Here is a 27497-nt window from a genome sequence, read left to right as displayed (position 1 = left end):
CACCAGCAGCTTGGGCGTCCACAGAAGAAGGTGCAGAGACTGTTGACAAATGCAGCATTGACGCAGGGGTAAATCACAGACATTATTTGTAAACGACCACATTTCCAGCAAGAATTTTTTGGTGGATTCTGGTTCTGATGTGGATGTCTGTCTAAAAGTACTAAATGTCAGGCCTATCATATTGACGCAATATGGACACACAACAGTAAATGAGACGGCCATCAAAACCTGTGGAGAATAGAGATAGACACTGGACTTCAGCTTTTCATTCAAGCCCACGTGGACATTCTTTGTTGCAAATCTCACTGACCCCATACTTTGTCACATTTTGACCTGTTGCCAGATCTAGTCAACAGGTGGTTAATTATGAGTACATTGAATCGCAGTTCAGATCCAGCAAACATGTTGACACAATATGATGTCTGACGGATTGAAGGCTTTTTGCATACTGCAGCATATGCGGATGAGCACTTTGATGGAATAATACAAGAATTCCCATCACTCGCCTGCAAATTCACTACCAAGAGGGGATTCAGACAGTCAGCAAGGCACTACATCCGCATGATGCCAGACCAGCCCATTGCAGATAGTCCAAGGAGACATCCACCAGACAAATTAACGGTGGCACAGGCCGGGTTTGAAGAGCTCCGAAAGCAGATAGAAAGTAGGTAGATCAGACAGGCCTTGAATATCTCCCTTATACATGATGGGAAAGAAAGATGGAGCATGACGATTGTGCAGATACTATAGAGCACTCAGTATGTGGACAATACCTGGTTCTTGCCTGGTGCAAAACATAACAGACTTTAACAGTGCTGTCGCCCAAGATCAGTTGTTTAGCGTAGTTGACTGTACAAAGGCTGATTTACAAATTCTGATATCAGCTGGTGATATACAAAAAATCGAAGTAAAAAACATTTCAACCTTGTTCAGTACAGATTTTTCCCTTTTGGGTTGAGAAACGCTGCACAAACATGGCAGCATTTTATACACAAAGTATTAAAGGGACTGCCATTTTTCTACTGTTACGTGGATGATATTTTCACATTTGCGTCAACAGCTAAAGAACATGCGTTCCCTTTGTGGCAGCTTTTTCAGCCTCTGCAAGAATTTGGCAAAATAGTTAATCCTGATAAGTGTGTATTCAGAAATGAGAAGTGCACTTCCTAGGGTACGTCATCTCTTCAGCCGGATGGCACTGCTGGCGGTATGGGTCAAGGCAGTAAAGAATATGCCCCTACCGACAACTTATAAGGATTTACATCGATTTTTAGGGATGGTAAAATTCTATTGATGACACGTTCTGGGGCTGGCAAGATAGCAGAAACTGTTTACCATGTTGCTTGCAGGCAAACACATGGCTGGCATTGGAAAGTATCTTGCTTGCTGGCAAGTGAAGTTTCTCACAATCGAGCATTGTATGGCGCAAGTGGCACAATTGGCTCATCCGCGAATTAACACTCCATTGGCCATCATGGTTCATGGTGTGGGTTCCTGTAGTCATGTTCTAGTTCATGAACTACGGGCAACGTATGAGTGGCCAAGTAAGTGGTCCTGACAGTCGGGATACCAGTTACTTTGGAATAAGGCTGGGCATCTCGGACATATTCTGAGTAGTGGTCACCTTTGTGCTCATACGGCTAAGACTACCAAATCCACCGGTTAGTCCCTCAACCATTAGGGGTAAAACCCAATGGGACTCGGGGCAAGTAAGGCTAGCAACCTGCTTCCCTGGTACTTTAAATATGATGCTGGCAACAATCAGAGCAAAATGCCTCGGACCTTTGGAGGTGACGGAGTCCCACCTCTAACTGACAAACCAAGGACTCCTAAGATACGACTTGGCAAACAAATGGTAATGAGATGGGGAGCTATTAATATCAATGGGGGCTACTCTGGGAAGAAGGTAGAGCTGGCAGAGGCTGCAAGTTAGATGGGGCTGGACGTTTTAGCTGTTAGTGACATTCGGGTAAGGGGTGAGAAAGAAGAGGAAGTGGGAGAATACAAGGTCTACCTGTCAGGAGTCAAAGCAGGAATAGCACAATGAGGTGTAGGGCTTTACATCAGGAAAGAAATGGAACCCAGCGTAGTTGCAATAAGGTATGTAAACGAACGACTGATGTGGATAGATTTGACAGTGTCTAGCAAGAAAATTAGGATTGTGTCAGTATATTCGCATTATGAAGGGGCAGATCAAGGTAAGATGGATAGTTTTTATGAGGCACTCAGTGATGTAGTTCTTAGAGTAAAGGACAAGGACAGTGTTCTGCTCATGGGTGATTTTAATGCCAGGATTGGAAATCGAACAGAAGGGTTTGAAAAGGTTATGGGTAAATTTGGAGAGGATATGGAGGCAAACAGGAACGGGAAACAACTCTTGGATTTCTGTGCCAGTATGGGCTTAGTAATCACAGACTCCTTTTTTAAACATAAGAACATTCACCGGTATACTTGGGAAGGCAGGGGAACCAGCTCTGTCATTGACTATATAATAACAGATCAGGAATTCAGGAAGGCTGTGAGGGACACACGTGTATTCAGGGGATTCTTTGATGACACTGATCATTATTTAATCTGCAGTGAAATTGGGATTGTGAGGCCGAAAGTGCAGGAGGTCAGGTCCATATGTAGGAGGATAAGAGTGGAGAAACTTCAGGATAAGGAAATCAGGTACAAGTACATAACAGCGATCTCAGAAAGGTACCAGTTAGTTGAATGTAGTCAATTACAGTCATTGGAAAAGGAATGGACAAGGTACAGGGACACAGTACTAGAAGTGGCTAAAGAATGTCTTGGAACAGTAGTGTGTAAAAGTAGGATGAAGCAAACAGCTTGGTGGAATGACACAGTCAAGGCAGCCTGTAAAAGGAAAAAGAAGGCGTATCAAAAATGGCTACATACTAGAAGTCAGGTAGACAGAGAAAGTTATGTTGAAGAAAGAAACAAAACCAAACAGATAATTGTAGCATCCAAGAAGAAATCTTGGGAAGACTTTGGAAACAGGTTGGAGACTATGGGTCAAGCTGCTGGAAAACCATTCTGGAATGTAATTAGCAGTCTTCAAAGGGAAGTAAGAAGGAAATGACAAGTATTTTGGACAGGTCAGGAAAACTGCTGGTGAATCCTGTGGGTGCCTTGGGCAGATGGAGGGAATATTTTGAAGAGTTGCTCAATGTAGGTGAAAATACGATCAGTAACGTTTCAGATTTCGAGGTAGAATGGGATAGGAATGATGATGGAAATAGGATCACATTTGAGGAAGTTGAGAAAATGGTCAATAGATTGCAGTGTTATAAAGCAGCTGGGGTGGATGAAATTAAGATGAAACTCATCAAATACAGTAGAATGTCAGGTCTTAAATGGCTACACAGGATAATTGAAATGGCCTGGGAGTCGGGAGAGGTTCCATCAGACTGGACAAAAACAGTAATCACACCAATCTTTAAACATGGAAACAGAAAAGATTGTAACAACTACAGAGGTATCTCTTTAATCAGCGTTGTGGGTAAAATCTTCTCAGGTATTGTTGAAAGGAAAGTGCGAGTATTAGTTGAGGACCAATTGGATGAAAATCAGTGTGGGTTTAGGCCTCTTAGAGGTTGTCAGGACCAGATCTTTAGCTTACGGCAAATAATGGAGAAGTGTTATGAGTGGAACAGGGAATTGTATCTATGCTTTATATATCTAGAAAAGGCATATGACCGGGTTCCTAGGAGGAAGTTATTGTCTGTTCTACGAGATTATGGAATAGGAGGCAAACTTTTGCAAGCAATTAAAGGTCTTTACATGGATAGTCTGGCAGCAGTTAGTTGACGGTAAATTGAGTTCATGGTTCAGAGTAGTTTCAGGGGTAAGACATGGCTGCAACCTGTCTCCACTGTTGTTCATATTATTTATGGATCATATGTTGAAAACAATAGACTGGCTGGGTGAGATTAAGATATGTGAACACAAAATAAGCAGTCTTGCATATGCGGATGACTTAGTTGTGATGGCAGATTCGGTTGAAAGTTTGCAAAGTAATATTTCAGAGCTAGATCAGAAATGTAAGGACTATGGTATGAAGATTAGCATCTCCAAAATGAAAGTAATGTCAATGGGAAAGAAATATAAACGGATTGAGTGCCAAATAGGAGGAACAAAGTTAGAACAGGTGGACGGTTTCAAGTACTTAGGATGCATATTCTCACAGGACGGCAACATAGTGAAAGAACTGGAAGCGAGGTGTAGCAAAGCTAATGCAGTGAGTGCTCAGCTACAATCTACTCTCTTCTGCAAGAAGGAAGTTAGTACCAAGACTAAGTTATCTGTGCATCGTTCAATCTTTCGACCAACTTTGTAGTATGGGAGCGAAAGCTGGGTGGATTCAGGTTACCTTATCAACAAAGTTGAGGTTACGGATATGAAAGTAGCTAGGATGATTGCAGGTACTAGTAGATGGGAACAATGGCAGGAGGGTGTCCACAATGAGGAAATCAAAGAAAAACTGGGAATGAACTCTATAGATGTAGCAGTCAGGGCGAACAGGCTTAGATGGTGGGGTCATGTTACACGCATGGGAGAAGCAAGGTTACCCAAGAGACTCATGGGTTCAGCAGTAGAGGGTAGGAGGAGTCAGGGCAGACCAAGGAGAAGGTACCTGGATTCGGTTAAGAATGATTTTGAAGTAATAGGTTTAACATCAGAAGAGGCACCAATGTTAGCACTGAATAGGGGATCATGGAGGAATTTTATAAGGGGGCTATGCTCCAGACTGAACGCTGAAAGGCATAATCAGTCTTAAATGATGATGATGATAATGATGATGATGATGATGATGATGATGATGTTGGCCATCATGGTGGATGCAAGTCAAAGTATCATAGGAGCTGTGTTGCAGCAAAAGATGGAATGCAGGTGGCAAACACTCGCCTTTTATTCACATAGCCTCACGCTGCAACAAAAAGAATGGATTGCCATTGATCGGAAATTGGCAATCTACACGCCCATTAAACACTTTCAACCATCAGTAGAAAGCAGACATTTTACGATCTCCGCAGTTTACAAACTATTAATGTCCTTCTTCCAACATGCCACAGGTCATGACTCACCACAACAGTTCAGACAAGCAGAGTATATAGCACAATATACGAGGGCTGTTTTTTTCAACCTCCAATCGTCCATCCAAACAAGTGTAAGAAGTAGGGAGGGGCCGTACCTGCACGTCATGCGATTGCACTGCTCCCCTACCACAACCTCTGCCGTTTTCAGCTGCAGTGTGTCAGTCGTAGCCGAGCTACGTCCGTGTAAACATGGCCGTTACCCTCGATGCTCCCACCAAATGTGAGTTACGAAGTGTAATCCGTTTTCTGCAAGCAGAAGGATGTAGTGCTGCGGAAACCCATTGCAGAATGAGCAACATGCATGGTAACAGCGTTATGAGTGATGGTAGTGTTCGGGAATGGTGTCGAAAATTTAGAGGACGACGAACAGACGTCCATGATGAAGGTGGGCAAGGTCGCAAATGTCGCCACTGTAGGCCTCGTTGAGCATGTTGATCAGGTGGTGAGATGCAAACGAAGGTTTACAATTAGCGAACTGTTTGATGAATTTCCAGACATTTCAAGGTCTGCTTTGTACACAACTGTGACTCAAGACCTAGGCTGTCGGAAATTATGTGCATTTGGATCCCAAAAATGCTGAGTACCGACCACAAAACGCAAAGGATGACGTCAGCATTATTGTTTCTCACACGTTACGCCAATGAGGGAAACGTTTTTTTGAAGTCGATTGTTACTGGCGATGAAACGTGGGTCCTCTATGACAATCCTGAAACAAAGGAACTATCAAAGCAGTGGATGCACACAGCTTCCTCGAGCAAGACAAAAAAGTTTAAACATTCACTGACGAAAAGAAAAACAATGGCCCCTGTGTTTTGGGACCATAAAGGAGTGCTGCTGGTGGACTTTATGGAGCAAGCTATGACGATAACCAAGGAAGTTTATTGTGAAACTTTACGTCGTCTCCGCAGAGCCATTCAAAACAAACACAGAGGAATGCTTTCATCTGGCGTTGTTTTGATCCATGACAACACCCTACCAGACAGTGCCAACATGACAAAAGACCTCCTCAAAAAGTTTAAATGGGAAGTTTTTGAACATCCACCGTACAGCCCGGACCTAGCACCAAGTGATTATCACCTGTTCCGCGAACTGAAGTCATGGTTAGGTGGGCAGCGCTTCGCTATTAACAAAGAACTTCAGGACGCTGTCAAGACTTACCTGTCCTCACTGGCGGCAACATTCTTTGAGGAAGGCAGCGAAAAGCTTGTGTCACGGTATGACAAATGCCTCAATCGTTTTGGCGATTACGTAGAAAAATAAGTTAAGACTTTACTGTACTTTTGGTAATCAAATTATTATTTTCTGTACATTTTTCTTTTGTTTACAGCCAATCAGAGGTTAAAAAAAAAAAAAAAAAAAAAAAACCAGCCCTCGTACAACCGATTGGCACCTTTCCAGCAAGGATTGTAGTGGATTGTCTATCTTGGATTTGTGCTAGTCTACAAGCAGTACCTCGGGTGGAGAGCAGCGAGATAATACAGTTCTAAATGACTTGTGCACCAGGGAACTTACATCTACAGAAGGACTGGAGAATTTGAGCATGCTCATGGCTCGAGTGCTGTCGCAGCAAAGTTTGTTGACAAGCTTTTACACCAATTACGCTGTTACCAACACCATTGATCAGATTTTTCCACATGCACATGGCTATTGTTATCTGATTAGTCATAGGTCAGGTCTTGATATGCCAGAGGCTACTTCTGTACCAGACATCTCAGGGGAGACACTGGGGAAGGCATTAGTGACTGGACGGTTTTGAGATTTGGTATTTCTCACTCAGTTACAACGGATCATGGACATCAGTTTGAATCATACGTTTTTGCAGAAATGCTACAGCTATGTGATTGCAACCATCTGCGCACTACTAGCTGTCACCCGGAGAGTAATGGGATGGTGGAAAGTCTGCACTGATGTTTTCTTCATCTACATGTTGGAGGCACTACCGCTGGTATTGCTGGTTGTGCACATACAATCAGTGGTTATTTACAGTGCTCGGCAGCTCAAATTGTCCACGGGGAGCAGTTGAGAATGTTGGGGAAGCTCATAAGTCTGCCAACAGTTCAGACCTCAACACCAGAATTAACAAATGGCAGCTCAGCACATACAGGAGATGTTTGCGTGCAAACGCACCAGTCGGACATGGATAAAGATGGATTTTCATTCCCAAGGATATACATACTGCATCGCACACCAATCTCTGAGATGATACAGTTTGCCTGCCATTACACCAACCATATACTGGGACTACAAGGTACTTTCGAGGGACACAAACACTTCAAATTGACCAGGACAGTCGACACGACAAGTCTCTGTAGACCAATTGAAGCTGTCGTATCTAGCATGGAGGAACTGCCACAACACCGATTCATCAATTCTACACTGACACAAGACAATCCGACAGCACCGAGTGATGCAGAGGGTTTCGCATTGACTCCAGAAGTGTTACCATGCCAGAACCTCTTTGGGCTGTTGTTACGAGGGTTGGACACCAAATCAAGCACCAGTACCCCAACATCATTCCTGGGGCACTGGGCTTTGGAAAATGGGGGGGGGGGGGGGGGGGGGGTCAGCTGGTGTGGCGACATTGCTACTTCACCACAAAGTAGCTATCAAAAAAGTAATGGTAGTACATTACAGTGTCAAGGAACTTGTATATTTGATGAACAGCTTTTGTTGTTTATTCCTTGGTTTTTTCAGTTGTTACTGGTTGCGTAAATACAGTAGCTTACTAGATTATCCCATTTCTCGTTATTCTGGCTAATTGTAATTGGAAGACAGTAATCACCAAACTTTTTTAAATTGTTTACTGCTCTTCTTACAGAACTGGCTTTTTGTTCCTTTGAACAAATCTTTTACACAAACACAAGTATTTTTTGCCTTCTGTTTCATTCTGTTTTCTTAGTGCTGCACGCAGTTTCAAGGTGTATATGCCGAGGGATAACTGGGAAATCTGGGGAAAACCTGGGAATTTTTTAGTATTCTGGGAACTTTTGTATTGTTTTAGTTTTCAGTTAATTTTTTGTAGTTTTGACTGGTAAGAACACACACTCTTAACAAAAAATTTTACTTTAGCCCACTACAAATGAGAAAATAACACCAAAATAAAACTTAAGTTGCAAAGAGGATGCACCATTTGTAACAACAAAATACAGTGCACAAACAAGTGTCTGCCGACAACAAAATGTGTCAAAGGCATTAGGACGAAGACTATGCAGCCACTTTGAAAACTTTCGGGCCCAGAAGACCAACCATTTATGCCATTATTTAAAGTTTTATTGCCACATTTGTGTTTGATAAACTGAGGTGACAAAAGTCATGGGATACCTCCTAATATCGTATTGGATTCCCTTTTGCCTGGCATAGTGCAGCAGCTCGATGTGTCGTGGACTCAACAAGTTGTTGCAAGTGCCATGCAGAAATATTGAGCTATGTTGCCTCTGTAGCCGTCCATAAATGTGAAAGTGTTGCCAGTGCAGGAACCGACCTCTCGATTATGTCCCATAAATGATCGATGGGATTCATGTCAGGTCATCTGAGTGGCCACATCATTTGCTCGAACTGTCCAGAATGTTCTTCAAACCATTCACGAACAGTTGTGGCCTGGTGACATGATATCAGGAAACGTAGCTGCAAATGGTTCCAAGTAGCCAAACACAACCATTTCCTGTCAATGATTGGATCACTTGGACCAGTGGCCTCAATCCATACCATGTAAACACAGCCCACGCCATTATGGAACCAGCACCAGCTTGCACAGTGCATTGGTGACGAATTGGATCCATGGCTTTGTGGGCATCTGTGCCACACTCGAACCCTGCTGTCAGCTCTCACCAATGGAAATCAGGACTCATCTGACCATATCACAGCTTTCCAGTCTTCTAGGGTCCCTACCGACATGGTCATGAGCCCGGGAGAGGTGCTGCAGACAATGTTGTGCTGATAGCAAAGCCACTTGCATCGGTTGTATGCTGCCATAGCCCATTAGCACTGAATTTCGCCACACTATCCTAACTGAAATGTTTGTCGTATGTCCCACATTGATTTCTGTAGTTATTTCATGCAGTGTTACTTGTCTGTTAGCACTGACAATTCTACACAAATGCCATTGCTCTCAGTCGTTAAGTGAAGGCCTTTGGCTACTACATTGCCCATTGTGAGAGGCAATCCCTGAAATTCGGTGTCCTCGGTGCACTCTTGACTCTGTGGATCTCGGAACATTGAGTTCTGTAAAGATTTCCGAAATGGAATGTCCCATGTGTCCAGCTCCAAGTACCATTCTCTGTTCAAAGCCTGTTGGTTCCCATCATGTGGCCATAATCACTTTGGAAACTTTTTCACATCAATTACCTGAGTAAAAATGACAGCTTGCCGGCATTTTGGTCCGACTGCCAGAGATGGCGGGCATGTGTGCATGAGGTATGCATGCTTGTGTGAATGTGTGTGTGTGTGTGTGTGTGTGTGTGTGTGTGTGTGTGTTTGTGTTTTCTCTTTTTCTGATCAAGGGTGTGACACCGAAAGCTAATGTGTAAGTGTCTTTTGATCATACCTGTCTGCAGCTTAATATGTCATCTCTACAGTAAGTAGCAGCCTATCTTTTTCCTTCATTGTTACTAAGATTTAAAGTTTTACTAATGAGAGTTTATTGGCTTCTGGAAGTAATTAAATGTTATTCTCCATGTACTAAAATAATTTAATGGATTTGGTGAGCAGCAATTTGCGTCTGTTTGCTGACTGTGCTGTAGTGTACAGGAAAGTGTTAGTGTTGAGTTACTGTAGGGAGATTGTTCATGTAATGTTGGAATACATTATTAGTGACGTGCTGCTTGGTAGTCATTTCTATTAAATATCTAGGTGTAACATTCAAAGTAACATGAAATGGACACAGCTTTTATATGCCCCATTGATCAACAACACTAGATGAACTAAGAAACGAAGTTACAGTTGTGGTGAACTAGGTGACACAGGACATCTTGCATTTTTGTGGAATATATTCAGCTATCTTGTGATTATTAACTGTGCAGTTCTTGGAGAATGCATTTAAAATATGTAAACTTTCATGTGAATAGTCAAATTTAAGTAATGTCATTCTTATACACTATGTGATCAAAAGTATTCGGACACATGGCTGAAAATGACTTAAAAGTTCGTGGCGCCCTCCATCGGTAATGCTGGAATTCAATATGGTGTTGGTCCACCCTTCACCTTGATGACAGCTTCCACTCTCACAGGCAAACATTCAATCAGTTGCTGGAAGGTTTCTTGGGAAGTGGCAGCCCATTCTTTACAGAGTGCTGCACTGAGGAGTGGTATCGATGTCAGTTGGTGAGGTCTGGCATGAAGTCGGCATTCCAAAACATCCCAAAGGTGTTCTATAGGATTCAGGTCAGGACTCTGTGCAGGTCAGTCCATTACAGGGATGTTGTTGTCATGTAACTACTCGCCACAGGCCGTGCGTTATGATCAGATGCTCGGTCGTGTTGAAAGATGCAGTTGCCATCCCCGAATTGCTCTTCAACAGGGAAACAAGAGGGTGCTTAAAACATCAATGTAGGCCTGTGCTGTGATAGTGCCACAAAAAATAACAAGGGTTGCAAGCCCCCTCCATGAAAACCACGACCACACCACAACACTACCGCCTCCAAATTTTACTGTTGGCACTACACGCACTGGCAGATGACGTTCACTGGGCACTCGCCATACCCACATGTTGCCATCGGATCGCCACATCGTGCACCGTGATTCGTTACTCCACACAGTGTTTTTGCACTGTTCAATTGTCCAATGTTTATGCTCCTTACACAAAACGAGGCATTGTTTGGCATTTACCAGCCTGATGTGTGGCTTATGAGCAACCGCTCGACCATGAAATTCAAGTTTTCTCACCTCCCGCCTCACTGTCATAGTACTTGAAATGTATCCTGATGCAGTTTGGAATTGCTGTGTGATGGTCTGGATAGATATCTGCCTATTACACATTACGACCCTCTTCAACTGTCAAAGGTCTCTATTAGTCAACAGACACGGTCGGCCTGTACACTTTCATGCTGTACGTGTTCCTTCACGTCTCCACTTCACTATCACATTGGAAACGGTGGGCCTAGGGATGTTCGGGAGTGCAGAAATCTTGTGTACAGACATATGACATGAGTGACACCCAATCACCTGACCAAGTCCGAAGTCCTTGAGTTCTGCAGAGTGCCCCATTCTGCTCTCTCATGATGTATAATGACTACTGAGGTCACTGATATGGAGTACCTGGCAGTAGGTGGCATCACAATGCAGCCAATATGAAAAACATATGTTTTTGGGGGTGTCCAGATACTTTTGATCACATAGTGTATTAATGTTTGTAAAAAGATGAAGTATTTTGAATCACCTAGTAGATATTAAGTTTTTATTTTTGTTTCATCATCATTTTCTAATGCAGTTGTAGTGTGGCTAATGAAGTCTATCATTCCTTAGTTCGACATATTGTTGTATATGTACATAGTGTTAGCCATTCGCAATGCTTCTTTAGTCAGTTCACTACATTCTAGCCTAATTTCTCCTTCATTTCCCTTTGTGGGTGCTTCTTACAAGATGCAAAACATGAATTGCGTATCTCTTTTGACTGTGTAACCTACTCGATCTGCCTTCTTGCATTGTACTTGAATTTGACATGTTCCTTTCTTTCATATCAAATGAATTAAAACATATTAATATGCTATGATCGGAAATAATGATAGTCCAAACCTAACCAGCAATGTATCACATGTAAACTGTCTGTATCAGAAAGCTGTAGTTTTAACTGGGCAGGGGTGTATGGATCTAGTGTGCAGCAGACCTAGCATCTTGGTTTTGCATCTTTGAAGTCCCACTGCAGCATCCACACCTTTCAGACTTACCTGATTGTATCTACAGAACAGCTAACAACACACACACCAGCGTAACTTCTGAAAATTAATGCGCTACAAAAATAATTATCTGGGGAAGTTGTTACACCTGTAAATCACAGATATTTCTGGTAAAAGCTTAATATATTTTGGAGGCCCACTGTACTCCATTTTTAGATATACTTTCATTACAGCAATACAGATGCTTCAATCAGAATTCACTGTGTTGTTGCGAATGTAACTGTTGACTCTCGACTCAACACTACTGACATTCGAAAGAAAGTTACATGCACGAGAATGCACAGTCCGAGTCTCCCATAGTTCTACTATGCTTTGACTCCTATGCCTGCCACATGGGTGTTGTTACTACACTGCCAGGATAGTTTAGTAGATGCTGCCACTTTATCAATGTTTAAGTCTGCAACTTTGGCAGTGCTCAGAAATTCTTATCATCATTAGTGGCCTATACTTCCTAACAGAAGGTTCAAGTAGCATCACACAGGCATTTTCTTTGGCGACTCAGAAGTCCAGTGGGAGAGTCCACATGTAGCCAAGATGTGGTGGGACAAGTGTATACCACGCTAAAAGAGTGGTTCATCAGAGGCACCTGTCTACATGCTCAATTCCCGGCTAATTTATTGAAATGGGCTCTGCCGTGGAACTTGCTGACATCCTTGATGAGTTTCTTCCGTCTGCTGTGTTCTTTGGCAAGCTCCACCCATTTTCACAGCCAATGTTAAATGTGTTCATATTGCACTTGATGCAGTCTTTAAAGTGCAAAGCAGATCATCTCTTGACACGTGCTATATCACTACGTAGTGTGCGTCGGGGAAGATGGGAGTGGTCCATATGATATAAGTGTCCTAGCCACCACATGTGACGTTCCTTGAGTGTGGTGGTGATACACAGTAGATTTGCAGCATGCAGGACAATATCATTTATCACATGGTCCCTCCGTGTTATGCCTGGAATGTTTTGTAAGCACTGTAGATGGAAGGTGTTGAACTTCTGCTCTTGCTTGTCATACAGTGTCCTGGTTTCAGCACGAGACTGCTAAGCATATGTCCTATAGTTGAGCATTTTTTATGGTCACCATAAGGTGTTTGGTGTCCCATACTCTTGTGTGGAGCTTTTTGAAAGTTTTCACTGCTTTGCACGTGTTTGCATTTATTTCATAGTCTGGAGAAAGATCTTCAGACACCGAGGTAGCAGAATTGGTCAACTTCATTCAACAAGGAGCCTTTTAATCTTATGGCAGGCATATTGTGTATTCTTGCACCGTAATCACTGGCTTCTTTATAGTCACAAACATGGGAAAGAGCTTGCATGCAGCAGCAGATTTGTCCCTAAGCCTTGGAAGGTTGTCTTGAATATGCACTATGAATGCTGCATTGTCAGTGGATAAGGTTACTTATAAATAAGTCCTCATGATAGCGCTTGGATCTGAGCAACGAGATGCTGTCAAGTTCACCATCAGACCTGGTATGTAGATGGATGCCCAGGTTTGTTTCGCTGAAAGCAACTTAGAGGAGTAATGGGAAGAATGTGCCAAACAAGGTAGGGGTGAGTGCACAGCCTTGACGAACCCCTCTTTGCATAAGAAAAGGATGTGATACGCTACCTCCAATATTACAGCACCCTCCATATTGTTGTGAAAAGCCCTGATTATCTCCAAGAGTTTTGGAGGACACCCTGCCTTCACTAGTAAAGATGCAGTCCCTCCCTACTGCCTGTGTCAAATCCCTTATTTAGCTCGATAAAAGCAATGAACAGTGGGACCTTATGTTTGTGGCATTTTTCCTGAATTTGCCAGTGTGTGAAGACCATACCAGTAGTAGATTGGTGTGGCTCAAAACCCACATTGAAAATCTGGGTACACATGCTTGGCAAGCTCCTCCATTCTGCCCAGCATCACATGGTCAACTGCTTTTCCAAATGATTTTGAGCAGTGAAATTCCATGGTAGCGATTGCAATCACCATGATTGCCTTTATCTTTGTATAGAGGAGAGTCCTCTTGGGTAAAATAGTCCTCCATTCAGATCTCCGGGCGGGGACTGCTCAAGAGGATGTCGTTATCAGGAGAAAGAAAACTGGCGTTCTACGGATCGGAGCGTGAAATGTCAGATCCCTTAATCGGGCAGGTAGGTTAGAAAATTTAAAAAGGGAAATGGATAGGTTAAAGTTAGATATTGTGTGAATTAGTGAAGTTCGGCAGCAGGAGGAACAAGACTTTGGGCAGGTGAATACAGGTTTATAAATACAAACTCAAATAGGGGTAATGCAGGAGTAGGTTTAATAATGAATAAAAAAAATAGGAATGCGGGTAAGCTACTACAAACAGCATAATGAACGCATTATTGTGGCCAAGATAGACACGAAGCCCACGCCTACTACAGTAGTACAAGTTTATATGCCAACTAGCTCTGCAGATGACGAAGAAATTGATGAAATGTATGATGAGATAAAAGAAATTATTCAGGTAGTGAAGGGAGACGAAAATTTAATACTCATGGGTGACTGGAATTCGAGAGTAGGAAAAGGGAGAGAAGGAAACATAGTAGGTGAATATGGATTGGGGGAAAGAAATGAAAGAGGAAGCCGCCTGGTAGAATTTTGCACAGAGCACAACTTAATCATAGCTAACAATTGGTTCTAGAATCATAAAAGAAGGTTTCAGGGAGAGCATAAGGGAACAAATGGCAGGAATGGGGGAAAGAAATACAGTAGAAGAAGAATGGGTAGCTTTGAGGGATGAAGTAGTGAAGGCAGCAGAGAATCAAGTAGGTAAAAAGACGAGGGCTAGTAGAAATCCTTGGGTAACAGAAGAAATATTGAATTTAATTGATGAAAGGAGAAAATATAAAAATGCTGTAAATGAAGCAGGCAAAAAGGAATACCAACATCTCAAAAATGAGATTGACAGGAAGTGCAAAATGGGGAAAATTAAAGAGACCTTTGGAGAAAGGAGAACCACTTGTATGAGATGGAAACCCAGTTCTAAGCAAAGAAGGGAAAGGAGAAAGATGGAAGGAGTATATAGAGGGTCTATACAAGGGCGATGTACTTGAGGACAATATTATGGAAATGGAAGAGGATGTAGATGAAGATGAAGATGAAATGGGAGATATGATACTGCGTGAAGAGTTTGACAGAGCACTGAAAGACCTGAGTCGAAACAAGGCCCCGGGAGTAGACAACACTCCATTAGAACTATTGACGGCCTTGGGAGAGCCAGTCCTGACAAAACTCTACCATCTGGTGAGCAAGATGTATGAGACAGGCGAAATACCCTCAGACTTCAAGAAGAATATAATAATTCCAATCCCAAAGAAAGCAGGTGTTGACAGATGTGAAAATTACCGAACTATCAGTTTAATAAGTCACAGCTGCAAAATACTAACGCGAATTCTTTATAGATGAATGGAAAAACTAGTAGAAGCTGATCTCAGTGAAGATCAGTTTGGATTCCGTAGAAATATTGGAACATGTGAGGCAGTACTGACCTTACGACTTACCTTAGAAGAAAGATTAAGGAAAGGTAAACCTACGTTTCTAGCATTTGTAGACTTAGAGAAAGCTTTTGACAATGTTGACTGGAATACTCTCTTTCAAATTCTAAAGGTGGCAGGGGTAAAATACAGGGAGCGAAAGGCTATATACAATTTGTACAGAAACCATTTCTTTGGAAAGTCTGGCTATGTTTGCTTTGTATGTTGTTGTTTTTAACGTCAGGCAGGATTCCAGGTTCTTGTCAATAAGGTGGTTTGTCAGTTTACTTTTTATGATGTTCATGATTGAAAATGATTGTTCACATGAGTTTGTGTAGCTGAAATGTGACAGAACAGCAAATGCTAGTTTTTTTAACAGATGGAATGAGTCTATAGCACTTTTTCAGGTGTTAAAAATTGCCATGTCTTCCTCCTCTAGGTCTGTCAGAGCAGACCATTTGTACCGTGAACTAATATTACATTTTTGTCTCTCTAACTGTGCCAAATCAGCATTAAGACACTCAGATTTGGAGCTCAATTATTCCTTGCTTTTTAGCTCTAGCAGTTGCATTTCAAAAGTGCCAATTTCAGTATCAATGGGAGCACTAAGTGGATTTTTAACAAAGGCTAATGACCCTTTGTTTTTGCTGAACTCCTGAAACCTCTGCAGGAAAGTCTCTCTCATGTTTAAGTCATTTTCTTGCCGATATTTCAGAATACTTGGGAAATGAATTAACGTTCCTCTCTCCAAATCTTGTGCCAGAGAGACAATTTATTTTCAAATTAAGTTATGTCTTCTAACTCTGAAAAGACTGTTTTTTCATTCCCTTGTAGTTTACGATTCAGCTCATTTAGATGAGCTGTAATGTCTTATCATAAAACAGAATTTTTGGATCCAATGCGCTTGTGTTAATACAGGATAGTCAATTCCCTTTTCTAGGAGAATATTTTAAGTTCTGATAATAGGAAGTGAAACGCTAAAATGTATCCTCTTGTAAACCAGCATACCTTCCATTATTGTGTTGACCATCTGAATGAGTAGGTCCATAACACTCCCAATTTCTTCTGGGAATGTCTGGGCACAAACCACTTATTGACAAATGATGCAATGATAAACTAATATCTCGTGGCTTATTCCTTCCTTGAAAAGAGAAGCAAATCATTTTCTCACTCCCGTATACTTTTTGACCCGCCTGTTGCAATTGAAACAATGTTATCGAAGTTCAAGCATACAATGACACTATTTGCAGTATCCTCACCACATGTTTGACCTTTGAGTAGCAGCAATCCTAAAAGCTATTATTTAGGATCCACAGGTGAAATAAACTACACATAACATGACATTTTTCCTTGTTCTTACAATTATGGAACAACTCTTTGGATGCACTTAAAAAACAACTTTTTATGTATTCACTGCCTGTGTATGGTTTTCCTCTCTTACCAATCTCTTGACTTATAACAAAGTTGCAAGATTAGTATTCTTGGAAAATTGTGCTCAGTTATTAAATATCGAACTTGATTTTTCTTTATTCATTTGAAGTTCCTGAACAGCTTTTTCTTATATCACTAGCGGAATATTTACTCCCAAACTACACATGTTTGGTTGTTAAGTGCCTCTCCAAATTTGATTCTTCTTACGTGCCAGTTTTTCTTAACAAATGAGACAGGTTGGAAGACCATTTGAGTTTTGTATGATGATTACCTATCCAACCGCTATCCAAGCCCGACAGAGCTTAAGTTTGGTGGTCTGAGGGTAACCGGTGCTACCACTGCGGCAAGGCTGGCGGCTCATCTCTGCCTTAATGACTTGTATCATCTCTGCCAATACTGCTCCACTCTGCGACAATGATAGAGACTGTTCACTTTTGTCACACATGAATTGAGATCGATCAGGTGAATTAACACTTCAATATGTCATGATCCACTACTCTGATCATATTGCAGTTTTCACCACAATTACTCTAATTAACTACTCTGTACAGCTAGACATGCTTATACTTGCTCAGTTCTTTCCTTAATTATTTTAATTTATCCAATTGTGGACAAAGTCTACCATGAGCGTGGCTAGTGGATGGACATACCTCTGCCACACATCAACTGCGTTACACAAAGAATTCAGAATCTATTTGTGCTGTGCCACTTTGCTCCGTAAAGCAATACATTTACATCTACATCCGTACTCTGCAAAACCCTGTGAAGTATATGGCAGAGGGTACTTTCAGTTGTCCCAGTAATTAGAGCTTTTTCCCCGCTCCATTCATGTGTTTAGTGCAGAAAGAATTATTGCTTAAACTCCTATAGGCATGTTGTAATTAATCTAATCTTACTTTCAGAATCCATATGGGAGCGATACATTGAGGGATATAGTGCATTCTTTGACTCATCACTTAATACTGGTCCTGATTAGGCTTTCATGGGATAGTTTGTACCTACGTTCAACCATTTACCATTTCAGTTATTTGAGTGTCTCTGTGACGCTCTCCCATTTGTCAAATAAACCTGTGACCATTTGTATTGAGAATTCCCCCTCCCACTCCCCCACTATTTTCACTATTTTACGGTGGCTTACATGAGGATTTTGTAAGCAGTCTTCTTTGTATACTAACTGCATTTCTGTAGTATTCTACCAATGAATTAAAGTCTTCCACATTCTTTACATATGGCAGAGCCTATGTGATCATTCCATTGTAGGCATAGAAAACTATATTTTTTCATTTACTGCTGCTGTTATTGAATAAATTACTTAGCATTCAAATTATTTTCGTTGTTAAGATAATAAGTACAAAACAGTCAGTTTCAAATAACCGAAAATTGGCTTCATTGTTAAATGAACTTACTTTTTCACATTGGCAAGCAGTATCTGACACATACAACTTGTAATTCTAAAATTAGTTTATTATTATTATTATTATTATTATTATTCACAAATGGGTGAGGTACAATCAGTCAGTGTTGCTTTGGTGGTTGGCTTTCCTTTGTGTCCAATTTTGTTTCATCCTTTCAGAATGAAGTATCTTTCATCAGACCAAGGTGTTCCAGTCCGTTTTCTAATTTCCCACTTACCAAGTTTCCGATCACATATCTTTTGTCTGAATGTTTTTCTGTCTTTAATGTCTGCCTGAGTTACACTGGCTACTTAACAATCCTCCTTAATTACAGGAATCCATTTAATTGGCTCAGTTTTGGCCTTTCTTCTGTTTTCATAGAATTCTACTATTTGTTTTGTCAACCTAGTGGGTGCCATTTGTTTAATGCGCCCGTAAAATTTAAGTCTTCGTTGTCTCATGTCACCTTGTATATCTGTGTATTCTTCTGTTTCCTTATTACTTTTCAGCCTATAAGTTTCTCCACCAGTAATTTTTGGCCCTTATATTTTCCTAATAATCTTTCTTTCTTTCTTTCTTTTGAATTTCTTCAATATCCCACTTTCTATTTAAAATTAAAGTTTACACTCCATAAAGACATCCAGGTTTGAATACGGTGCTGTAATGCCCAAGTTTATTGAATTTAGAAAGTTAATTTTGTATTATAAATATCTTGTGTTAATCTTAACGCAGTTGCCATTTTTTGACAGCGAACTTTGTTTGCAGCTTTTTCCAGACCGTTTTCTTGTACGATTTCTCCCAAGTATTTAAATTGAGAAACCCTTTTCATTTTTCCATATTACATGTTCAAAAACATTGGTGCTTGTTTGTTTCATGTCATATATTCCGTTTCTTTTTAATGAAATTTGTAGCCGTACTTTTTCTGTAACTTCTTTAAGAATTTCAATTTGATTTTGAGCTGTGGTAATATCACTAGTTAAAATTGCCAGATTATCTGTTAAGGTGAGGCTGTCTACTCTAATATCACTTCTAACTAACTTGATTGATTGAACTATATTTTGACTCGACTTTTGCTCTCACCATTCTGTAATTGCCTTTTCCAAAACACAGTTAAACAGCAATGGGGAGTGTCCCTCTCTCTGTCTAACACCATTCTTTATATCAAATGGTTGAGAAATTTCCCCCATGAATTTAACTTCAGAGTTAGTTTTGGTTAACGTTTCCTTAATCAGTGTTATAGTTTTAATATCTAGTTCTTGTTCCTCTAAAATTTGGAGAAGAGATTAATGATCAACTAAGTCATAGGCTCTTCTAAAATCCACAAATGTATGTACAGTATTGTTACCAGAAGTCCTTTGGCACCTAAGGATTAGTTTTAAAATAAGAATTTGTTCTGAACAGTATCCGTTTGGTCTAAAGCCTGCTTGGTATTCACCAGTTTTAGGTTCTAACTGTGCTTGGGTTCGATCAAGTAAACATTGTGAGAATTTTGTATGTGATTGGGAGAGAGAAATTCCTTGGTAATTATTAACATCGGTTCTATCCCCTTTTCTTATGCAATGGATTAATTAGGCTAGTTTTCCAGTCCTCATGTATTTTCTCAGTTTGCCAGATATGTCCTGTTAGTTGAGTGATCTCTATTATAGCGTTAGGACCAGCTGATTTTAGTAGTTCTGCAATTATGCCATTTTCTCCAGATACTTTATTGTTTTAAGTCTCTTAATTTGTTTAGTCATTTCAGTTTCATCAGGTTCTTTAGAGTTAGGTTGGTGTTATTAGTTTGCTGTGCTCGGAATTTATTCACTGGTTCTGGACAGTTTAACAGTTTTTCAAAAAATTTAAAACAATTAATTAATTAATTAAGTAATTAATACTAAAATCAAATTGGGCATTCCAGTCTGAGCTGCCGAAATTGGCAGTCTTGTTTGCATGAGATTTGCTTGCTTGTGTGTATGACTGGTGTGTGTTTCTCTTTTGCCGATGAAGGCTGTGGCAAAAAGCGTTATGTAAATGTCTTTCAATTGTACCTGTCTGCAACTTAACGTGTCTTCTTCACAGTAAGTAGCAGTCTGTCTTTCCCTACGTTGTTGAGATTCCTGTCTGGAGTTTCCATTATTTAAAATCAACATAACTTTTATAAAGTGATTTTTCATCGCCATACAGTGTATAATAACCATCGTTTTACCAACTTTGTGTTTTGTCCCTATAGCCGACATATTCGTCCTGAGAGAATCAGCAGGTGTATTCAGATTTAAAATAATTCTCATTTTTTTCAGGTTCAGTTGCACATTTTAATTACATGTTTACAATTTAATTAAAATGAGCAACTAGACTGAAACATAAATTATATGTTTTCTTTTTTTTCTATCAGAATAAATATTCCCCTTTGTCTTAGTTTTGATAATCATCCTACTTGCAGATAAAAGAGGCAGACAAGCCTGCAGAAGCAGAGCCTGAGAGTGACAGTGATGTATCCAGTGTAGCATTTGATCAGATTCCGGTTTATCGGAAAATGCTAGAGTATATGAAACCTGGAGAGACAGTTGCCAAGTCACTGAGAAGATTGGGTAAGTGAAGCTCCGAAACATAGGTTTGTAAGAATGAAGACAAGTCTATTTAAATGTAATTTGTATTATTCTGGAGTTTATGTTATGAGGTAGTATAACTTAGCCAATTAACGTGAACTTCAAAGAAGTCTAGATCAAAACCATGAACTGTTTAGTGTGTTGGTATATTTTACCGATTTCTTGTGCACATTAGCAACAGTTAAGAATAGCAGTTTGTTTGCTTAATGTAAGAAAACATTTTTTTTAACATAATACGCAAGAAATATAAGCTTTTTACCATATTTGTGTGTTTGTGCAGTGTTAAGTATTGTGATGACCCATTGAATTTTGAAATAGTTATTTTATGTACAGAATTTTTAAGGTAAGGTCTAATCAAACAATGGAAAATCCAGGATGGAATGTAACAATATTACAAAAGGGATATTTGCTACTCACCATGTAGTGGAGAGGCTGAGACTCAGATAGGCACAACAAAGTGTCAGAAAGTGAGCTTTCTCCCAACTAGGTCTTTGTCGAAAATAAACAGTACACACACACACACACACACACACACACACACACACACACACACACACACACACGCAAACACAAACACACATGACCACAGTCTCTGGCTGTTGAAGCCAGACTGTGAGCAGCAGTGCATGATAGGAATAGGAGAGGCAACAGGGTGATGGAGTAAAGAGGAAGCTGTGGTGGGGGTGGGGTGGGGAGAGAGAGGGGGAGAGAGAGAGAGAGAGAGAGAGAGAGAGAGAGAGAGAGAGAGAGAGAGAGAGAGAGAGAGAGGGGGGGGGGGGGAGGGGGGGGACAGTAAAGTGCTGTTTGTGGGAGCATACAGGTGGGGAGAGGAAGGGCAGCTAGGTGCACTTGGGATGGTTGGGAGGTTAGGCAGAGGGCGGGGGGTTAGCAGAAAAGGACAGAAGTAAAAAGACTGGGGGTGCATTGGGTGACTTTGTAGTGCTGGAAAGGGAACAAGGAAGGGGCTAGACGGGTAAAGACAACGACTAATGAAGGTTGGGGCCAGGAGGGTTACAGGAACATAGGATATATATATTGCAGGGAGACTTCCCACCTGTGCAATTCAGAAAACCTGGTGTTGGTTGGAAGGATCAAAATGACATGGAAATGAAGAAAGTTGTGTTGGGCAGCATGCTTAGCCACATGGTGGTCCAGTTGTTCCTTGGCCACAGTCTGTCAGAGGCCATTCTTGTGGACAGACAGCTTGTTGGTTGTCATGCCCCCATAAAATGCAACACATTGGTTGGAGATTAGGCTATAGATCATATAACTGGTTCCACAGGTGCCTTGCCTTCGATGGTATAGTTGATTGTGACTGGACTGTTGTAGATGGTGGTGGTGGGAGGTGTATGGGATAGATCTTGCATCCAGGTCTATTACAGGGATATGAGCTCTGCTGCAAGGGGTTGGGACCAGGAGTTGTGTAGAGATGGGCAAGGATATTGTGTCGGTCTGATGGGCAGCAAATATCATTGTGGGAGGGGTGGGAAAGGTAGAGGGTATGATGCTCTTCATATGAGGGCTCAACGAGAGGGTGTTGAAACCCCGACGGAGAATGTGATTCAGTTGCTCCGGTTGTCGGTGGGAATGAGTCATGAGGGGAATGCTCCTCTATGGCTGGACAGTGGTAATTTGGCAGGTGGTGGGTGGCAGGAGAGATAAGGCATGGGAGATCTGTTTTTGTACAAGGTTGGGAGGGTTATTACAGCCTGTGAAGGCCTCACTGATGCCCTTGGTATGTTTTGAGAGGAACTGCTTGTCACTGCAGGTGCGACAGCCACAAGTGGATAGGCTGTATGGAAGAGACTTCTTGGTACGGAATGGGTGGCAGGTGTCAAAGTGGATGCATTGCTGGGGGTTGGTAGGTTTGATATGGACAGAGATACTGATTTGACCATCTTTGAGGTGGAGTTCAATATCGAGGATGGTGGCTTGTTTGGTTGAGTAGGACTAAGTGAATGGGGGAATGTGGATTGGATGTTCTCACCCTCAATCCAGATCATGAAGATGTCATTAATGAATCTGAATCAGGTTATGGGTTTGGAGTTGTGGGTGTTTAGGAAGGATTCCTCCAGACGGCCCAGGAATAAATTGGCATAGGATGGTGCAATACGAGTGCCCATAGATGTACCCCGGATTTGTTGATAGGTAATGCCTTCAAAGGAGAGGTAATTGTGGGTGAGAATATAGTTGGTAACGGTGATTAGGGAGGAGATTGTTGGTTTGGAATCCACCGGGTGTTTGAAAGGCAGTGTTCAATAGCAGTAAGGCGATGAGTATTAGGGATGTCAGGGTAAAGAGAGGTGCCATCAATAGTGACAAGCGGAGCATCCTGTGTTAAAGGAACAGGAACTGTGGAGAATCAGTTGAGAAAATGGTTTAAGGTAGATTGCGGCTCATAGGCTGAAGGTGTTGGTCTACAAGAGCAGAGATTCTCTCTTGGAGGTACAGTAACCAGCCACAAATGGGGTGTCCTGGGTGGTTGGGTTTAAGGACTTTAGGAAGCATGTAGAAGGCAGCAGTGCAGGCAGTGGTTGGAGTGAGGAGAGAGATGGTCTCCGGGGAGAGGTTTTGGGATGGGCGTAAGGATTTGAGGAGAGACTGGAGATCCTGCTTGACCTCTGTAATGGGGTCAGTGTGGCAGGGGTTGTAGGTGGATGAATCTGACAGCTGGTGGAGTCCTACTGCCAGGTAAGCCTTGTGGTTCAAAACAGCAGTTGTGGAGTTTTGTCAGAAGATAATTAAAAGGTCGGGATCAGTTTAAGTGGTGGATTGCATTTATTTCTGTGAATATAAGGCTAGTTTGCATGTTGAGGGATTTGGGGAATGATGCTGAGACTGAGGCTGAGGCAAGGTTCGGGGTTAAGAAATTCTGGAAAGTTAACAAGGGGAGATTTGTGGACAGTGGGAGTGGATCACGGTTGGATGAAGGAGTGAACTGAGTCAGGCATGGGTCAACACTGGTCTTTGGTTGAGTCTGATCGGTAGGGTCGGTGGTGAAAAAGTGTTTCCACTTTTGGGACCGGGAGAAGGAGAGAAGGCCTTTAATAAGTCCTGCATGATGGAATTTGGAAGTGGGGCAAAAAGAGGACTTTGGAAAGGAGTGACACATCTACTAAGGTCGACATGTTACGGTAGTTTGTATCAAATTGTGTGTTCACCAAACGGGGGAGATATGATGTTCATTTTCTGAAACTGCTGCCTTCAACAGAATGGTCTCCTGTGATTCAGTAGGCTTTCTACATAGTGGATGAAGAAAGAAAAGACTTGTAAAGGGCAAGAGTCAATCTGTACGAACATTATGATACATATTCAGTGTTATTTTTGGTTAAGTGTTGACAGTAGCATGTGAATTAATGTGGTAAGGCAGTAAAAGCAGCTATGGACCATCCAGTGGGATTTCACTCACTCTGTCCACTCAGTATTTTAAAATGTGATTTATAATAGGTTCCTGCAGTAACAGCTGTAGGTAGAGAGTTTGCAATGATTGTCAAGTTGACATCTTGGTTCAGGATATGTATGGTCTCATGTATTTACTTTTGCTACCGTGTCACTTCTTACTGAGGAGAGCAACCAGCTATCTGTTAAGGCTGGATAGGTTAATGTGTGTTTGTGATTTACACTAGCTTCTATATTTTGTGTTTGAGGTGGGTCACACACTATTACATATTTGCTCGCAGCTGTCTCTGAAAATGAAACTGATTTCGCAAGTGACCATGTGCGGGAAACAAACTGGAGTCAGACTAGTTTATCAATTTAAATAATGATTTGAATGACTGCGATACATGAAGATCAAATGATAATAGAGTCATGCAAAATGATGGCCCCTATCAGTGCAGATGACACTGTATTCTGGTTGTATGTAAAGGCTGTTGGTGGCACCAAAGTTAATATCCAGTCCCAAGCTAATCAGACAGGAACTGCAATTGAGAGTAGGAAAGCAGAAGGTGAAATGTTAATTTTGTTTTCAAATGTTTTTTTTACAAAGGAAAACACAGGGGAATTGTCCCAGTTTAATACTCCTGCCACTGCAAAGATGAGTGAAATAACTATTACTGTCAGTGGTGTTGAGAAAAAGCTGAAATCATTAAAATTGAACATAGCTCCAGGGCCCAGTGGAATCCCTGTCAGATTCTATACTTAATTTGCAGCTGAGTTAGCCCTTCTTCTGACTATAATCTTTCATAGATCCCTCGAACAAAAAATTGTGCCCATTTCTTGGATGAAAGCACAAGTCACACCCATCTACAAGAAGATAGTAGAAGTGATCCATAAACCTAATGTCCAATATCCTTGACATTGATTTGTTGTAGAATCTTACAACATATTCTGATCTCAAACATAATGAGGTATCTCGAACAGAATGACCTCCTCCATAACAACCAGCTTGGATTCTGTAAGTATTGATCATGTGGAACCCAACTCTCACTTTTCTCACATACTGAAAGCTTTTGATCAAGGCAGTCAGGTAGATGCAGTATTTCTTATTTCTGAAAAGTATTTGACTCATTACCACACCTACGCATATTGTCGAAACTACGATCATACGGGATATGAAATGAAATTTGTGTCTGGATTGAGAACTTTTTGGTAGGAAGGAGACAGCATGTTATCTGGGACAGAGTGTCATTGTCAGACATAGAAGTAACTTTGGGTGTGCCCCTTGGAAGTGCGTTAGGACCCTTGCTGTTCATGTTATTTATTGATGACCTTGCGTATAATATTCGTAATAGCATCAAACTTTTTTCAGATGGTGCAGTTATAGATAATGAACCACTATCTGAAAGAGACTGCATAAATTTTCAGTCACATCCTGATAATATTTCAAAGAGGTGCAAAGATTGGCAGTGTGCTGTAAATGTGTAGAAATTGTGCACTTCACAAAACGAAAAAACATAGTATCCTATGACTATAATATCAGTGAGTCACATGAATACTTGGATGTACCATTTGGTAGGGATTTGAAAGGGAATGATCACATAGGCTCAGCTGTGGATGAATCGTGTGGTAGACTTCGGTTTGTTAGTAGAATACGCGGGAAGTGCGATCAGCCTCCAAAGGAGATTGCTTACAAATTGCTCCGGTGACCCATTCTAGATTATAGCTCAACTGTGTGGAACCCCTACCAGATAGGACTAGCAGGAGATATTGAACACGTACAGATAAGGGGAGCATGAATGGTCACAGATTTACTTGATCTGTGAGTGTGTGTCACAGAGATGCCGGAGAAACTGAAGTGGCCGACTCTTGAAGGTAGATGTAAACTATCTTGAGAAGGTCTACTAACAAAGTTTCAAGAACCAGCTTTAAATGATGACTCGAGGAATATACTGCAACTGGGTACATTGGGACATACCCTCTGCCATGCACTTCACGGTGGTTTGCTGAGTTTAGATATAGATGTAGGAGAGGAGCCAGTGCCAGTGGAGCGGTTTCAGTTGTGAATGGTCTCGTGTGATGGTTCAGGTGCAGTTGAGACAGCTGACATGTATCTCACGTATGTTGTAAACTATAGCTAGCCAGCGTGCAAAAGGCTGTATTAAAGATTACATCAGCATGACAAGTAGTTTGAAAACTATAAAATTTCAAAATAGCAACATCATGCAGAGTAACAGAGCTGCTGTGAAGCCTGGGTATTGATTTCTGTCACAGCCTCTTGACATAAAAAAGACAATAATTCAGACAAACTGCAGTACTGCATTATGCATGCATCTGAAGTGAACAGTAATAGCTCAAATAATTACCATGAAAAATTTCCATTAGTCATCTCTTCATGCTTATCTGCTGTTTTACTCCCCGACTTGAACATTAAAAGCACTTTTGGAACAAAATGAGATTTTCCTTTTGTAGAAGAATCATTAACTTATTTTCGAGATACAAATAAATTTATTGTATTCTGCACAACTATACATTTACATGATATTTGATTTTTACCTACAGTGAGTAGCTATCCTTTTAAAAGTGCCGCTTTTTTTCCTTTCCTTGATCCATATGACCACTTGTTGTGTGTAATATGTGAATCCTGAATATGTCTTTGCAGGGGTGAATTAATGAAGTTTTGTGGGTGGGGGCAGTTGCTTAGAAGAGAAAGAAGACCCAGGGGTGCTCCCCTTGAACGTCTATGAAAAAAACTACTGTTTTAAGCTGTTTTGATACTTTAAAATATAACATTTGCAAAAATGTGTTTTATTGTAGAGAAAAAAAGTTTTAAATTTCTTGAAATGTGTAGCATTTACAACCCAGTTGAGTAATTTCTTTTATATAATTGTTAACACACAGCAAACTCTTTAGATATGCTCCTGAATTCTGGGCAAGCAGTCTAACAATAGTAGCAATGACAACATTAGGGGCAAACCTGATAGCGTCCTTAGAGAAATGCGAAGCATGTGCTGCTGTGGCAGATCGGGAAGCCTTGCTGGTATTTGGCACTCACAATTTGAACAGGAAGGGGAGCACAAGTCACTGGTACATTCTCTCGGGCACACAAAGTAATGTGGCTTGGGGAGTACCGAATTGAATGACTAAATCCACTGACCAAGACCATTTGATTTTTAATTTAGCTTCAACTCTTGGGTGGATGGGGAAGGGGGCGATCACCCCCTCCACCACCACTACCCGCCCCTCTTT

General features: G+C 41.2%; 1 protein-coding gene across 1 annotated transcript in view; it reads left to right on the top strand.

The window, feature by feature from the left end:
• The window catches only part of LOC124711294 (CD2 antigen cytoplasmic tail-binding protein 2 homolog), an 83777-nt gene that overhangs the window by 30564 nt on the left and 25716 nt on the right, over nucleotides 1–27497 (top strand). Inside the window, exon 4 of the mRNA XM_047241298.1 lies at nucleotides 20705–20852. Within this exon, the coding sequence (XP_047097254.1) occupies nucleotides 20705–20852 (148 nt within the window). The remainder of the gene's footprint in view (nucleotides 1–20704; nucleotides 20853–27497) is intronic.

Source organism: Schistocerca piceifrons, chromosome 8, assembly GCF_021461385.2.
Source record: "Schistocerca piceifrons isolate TAMUIC-IGC-003096 chromosome 8, iqSchPice1.1, whole genome shotgun sequence".
Classification (NCBI taxonomy): domain Eukaryota; kingdom Metazoa; phylum Arthropoda; class Insecta; order Orthoptera; family Acrididae; genus Schistocerca; species Schistocerca piceifrons.
This window is presented reverse-complemented; position numbering and strand designations above follow the sequence as displayed.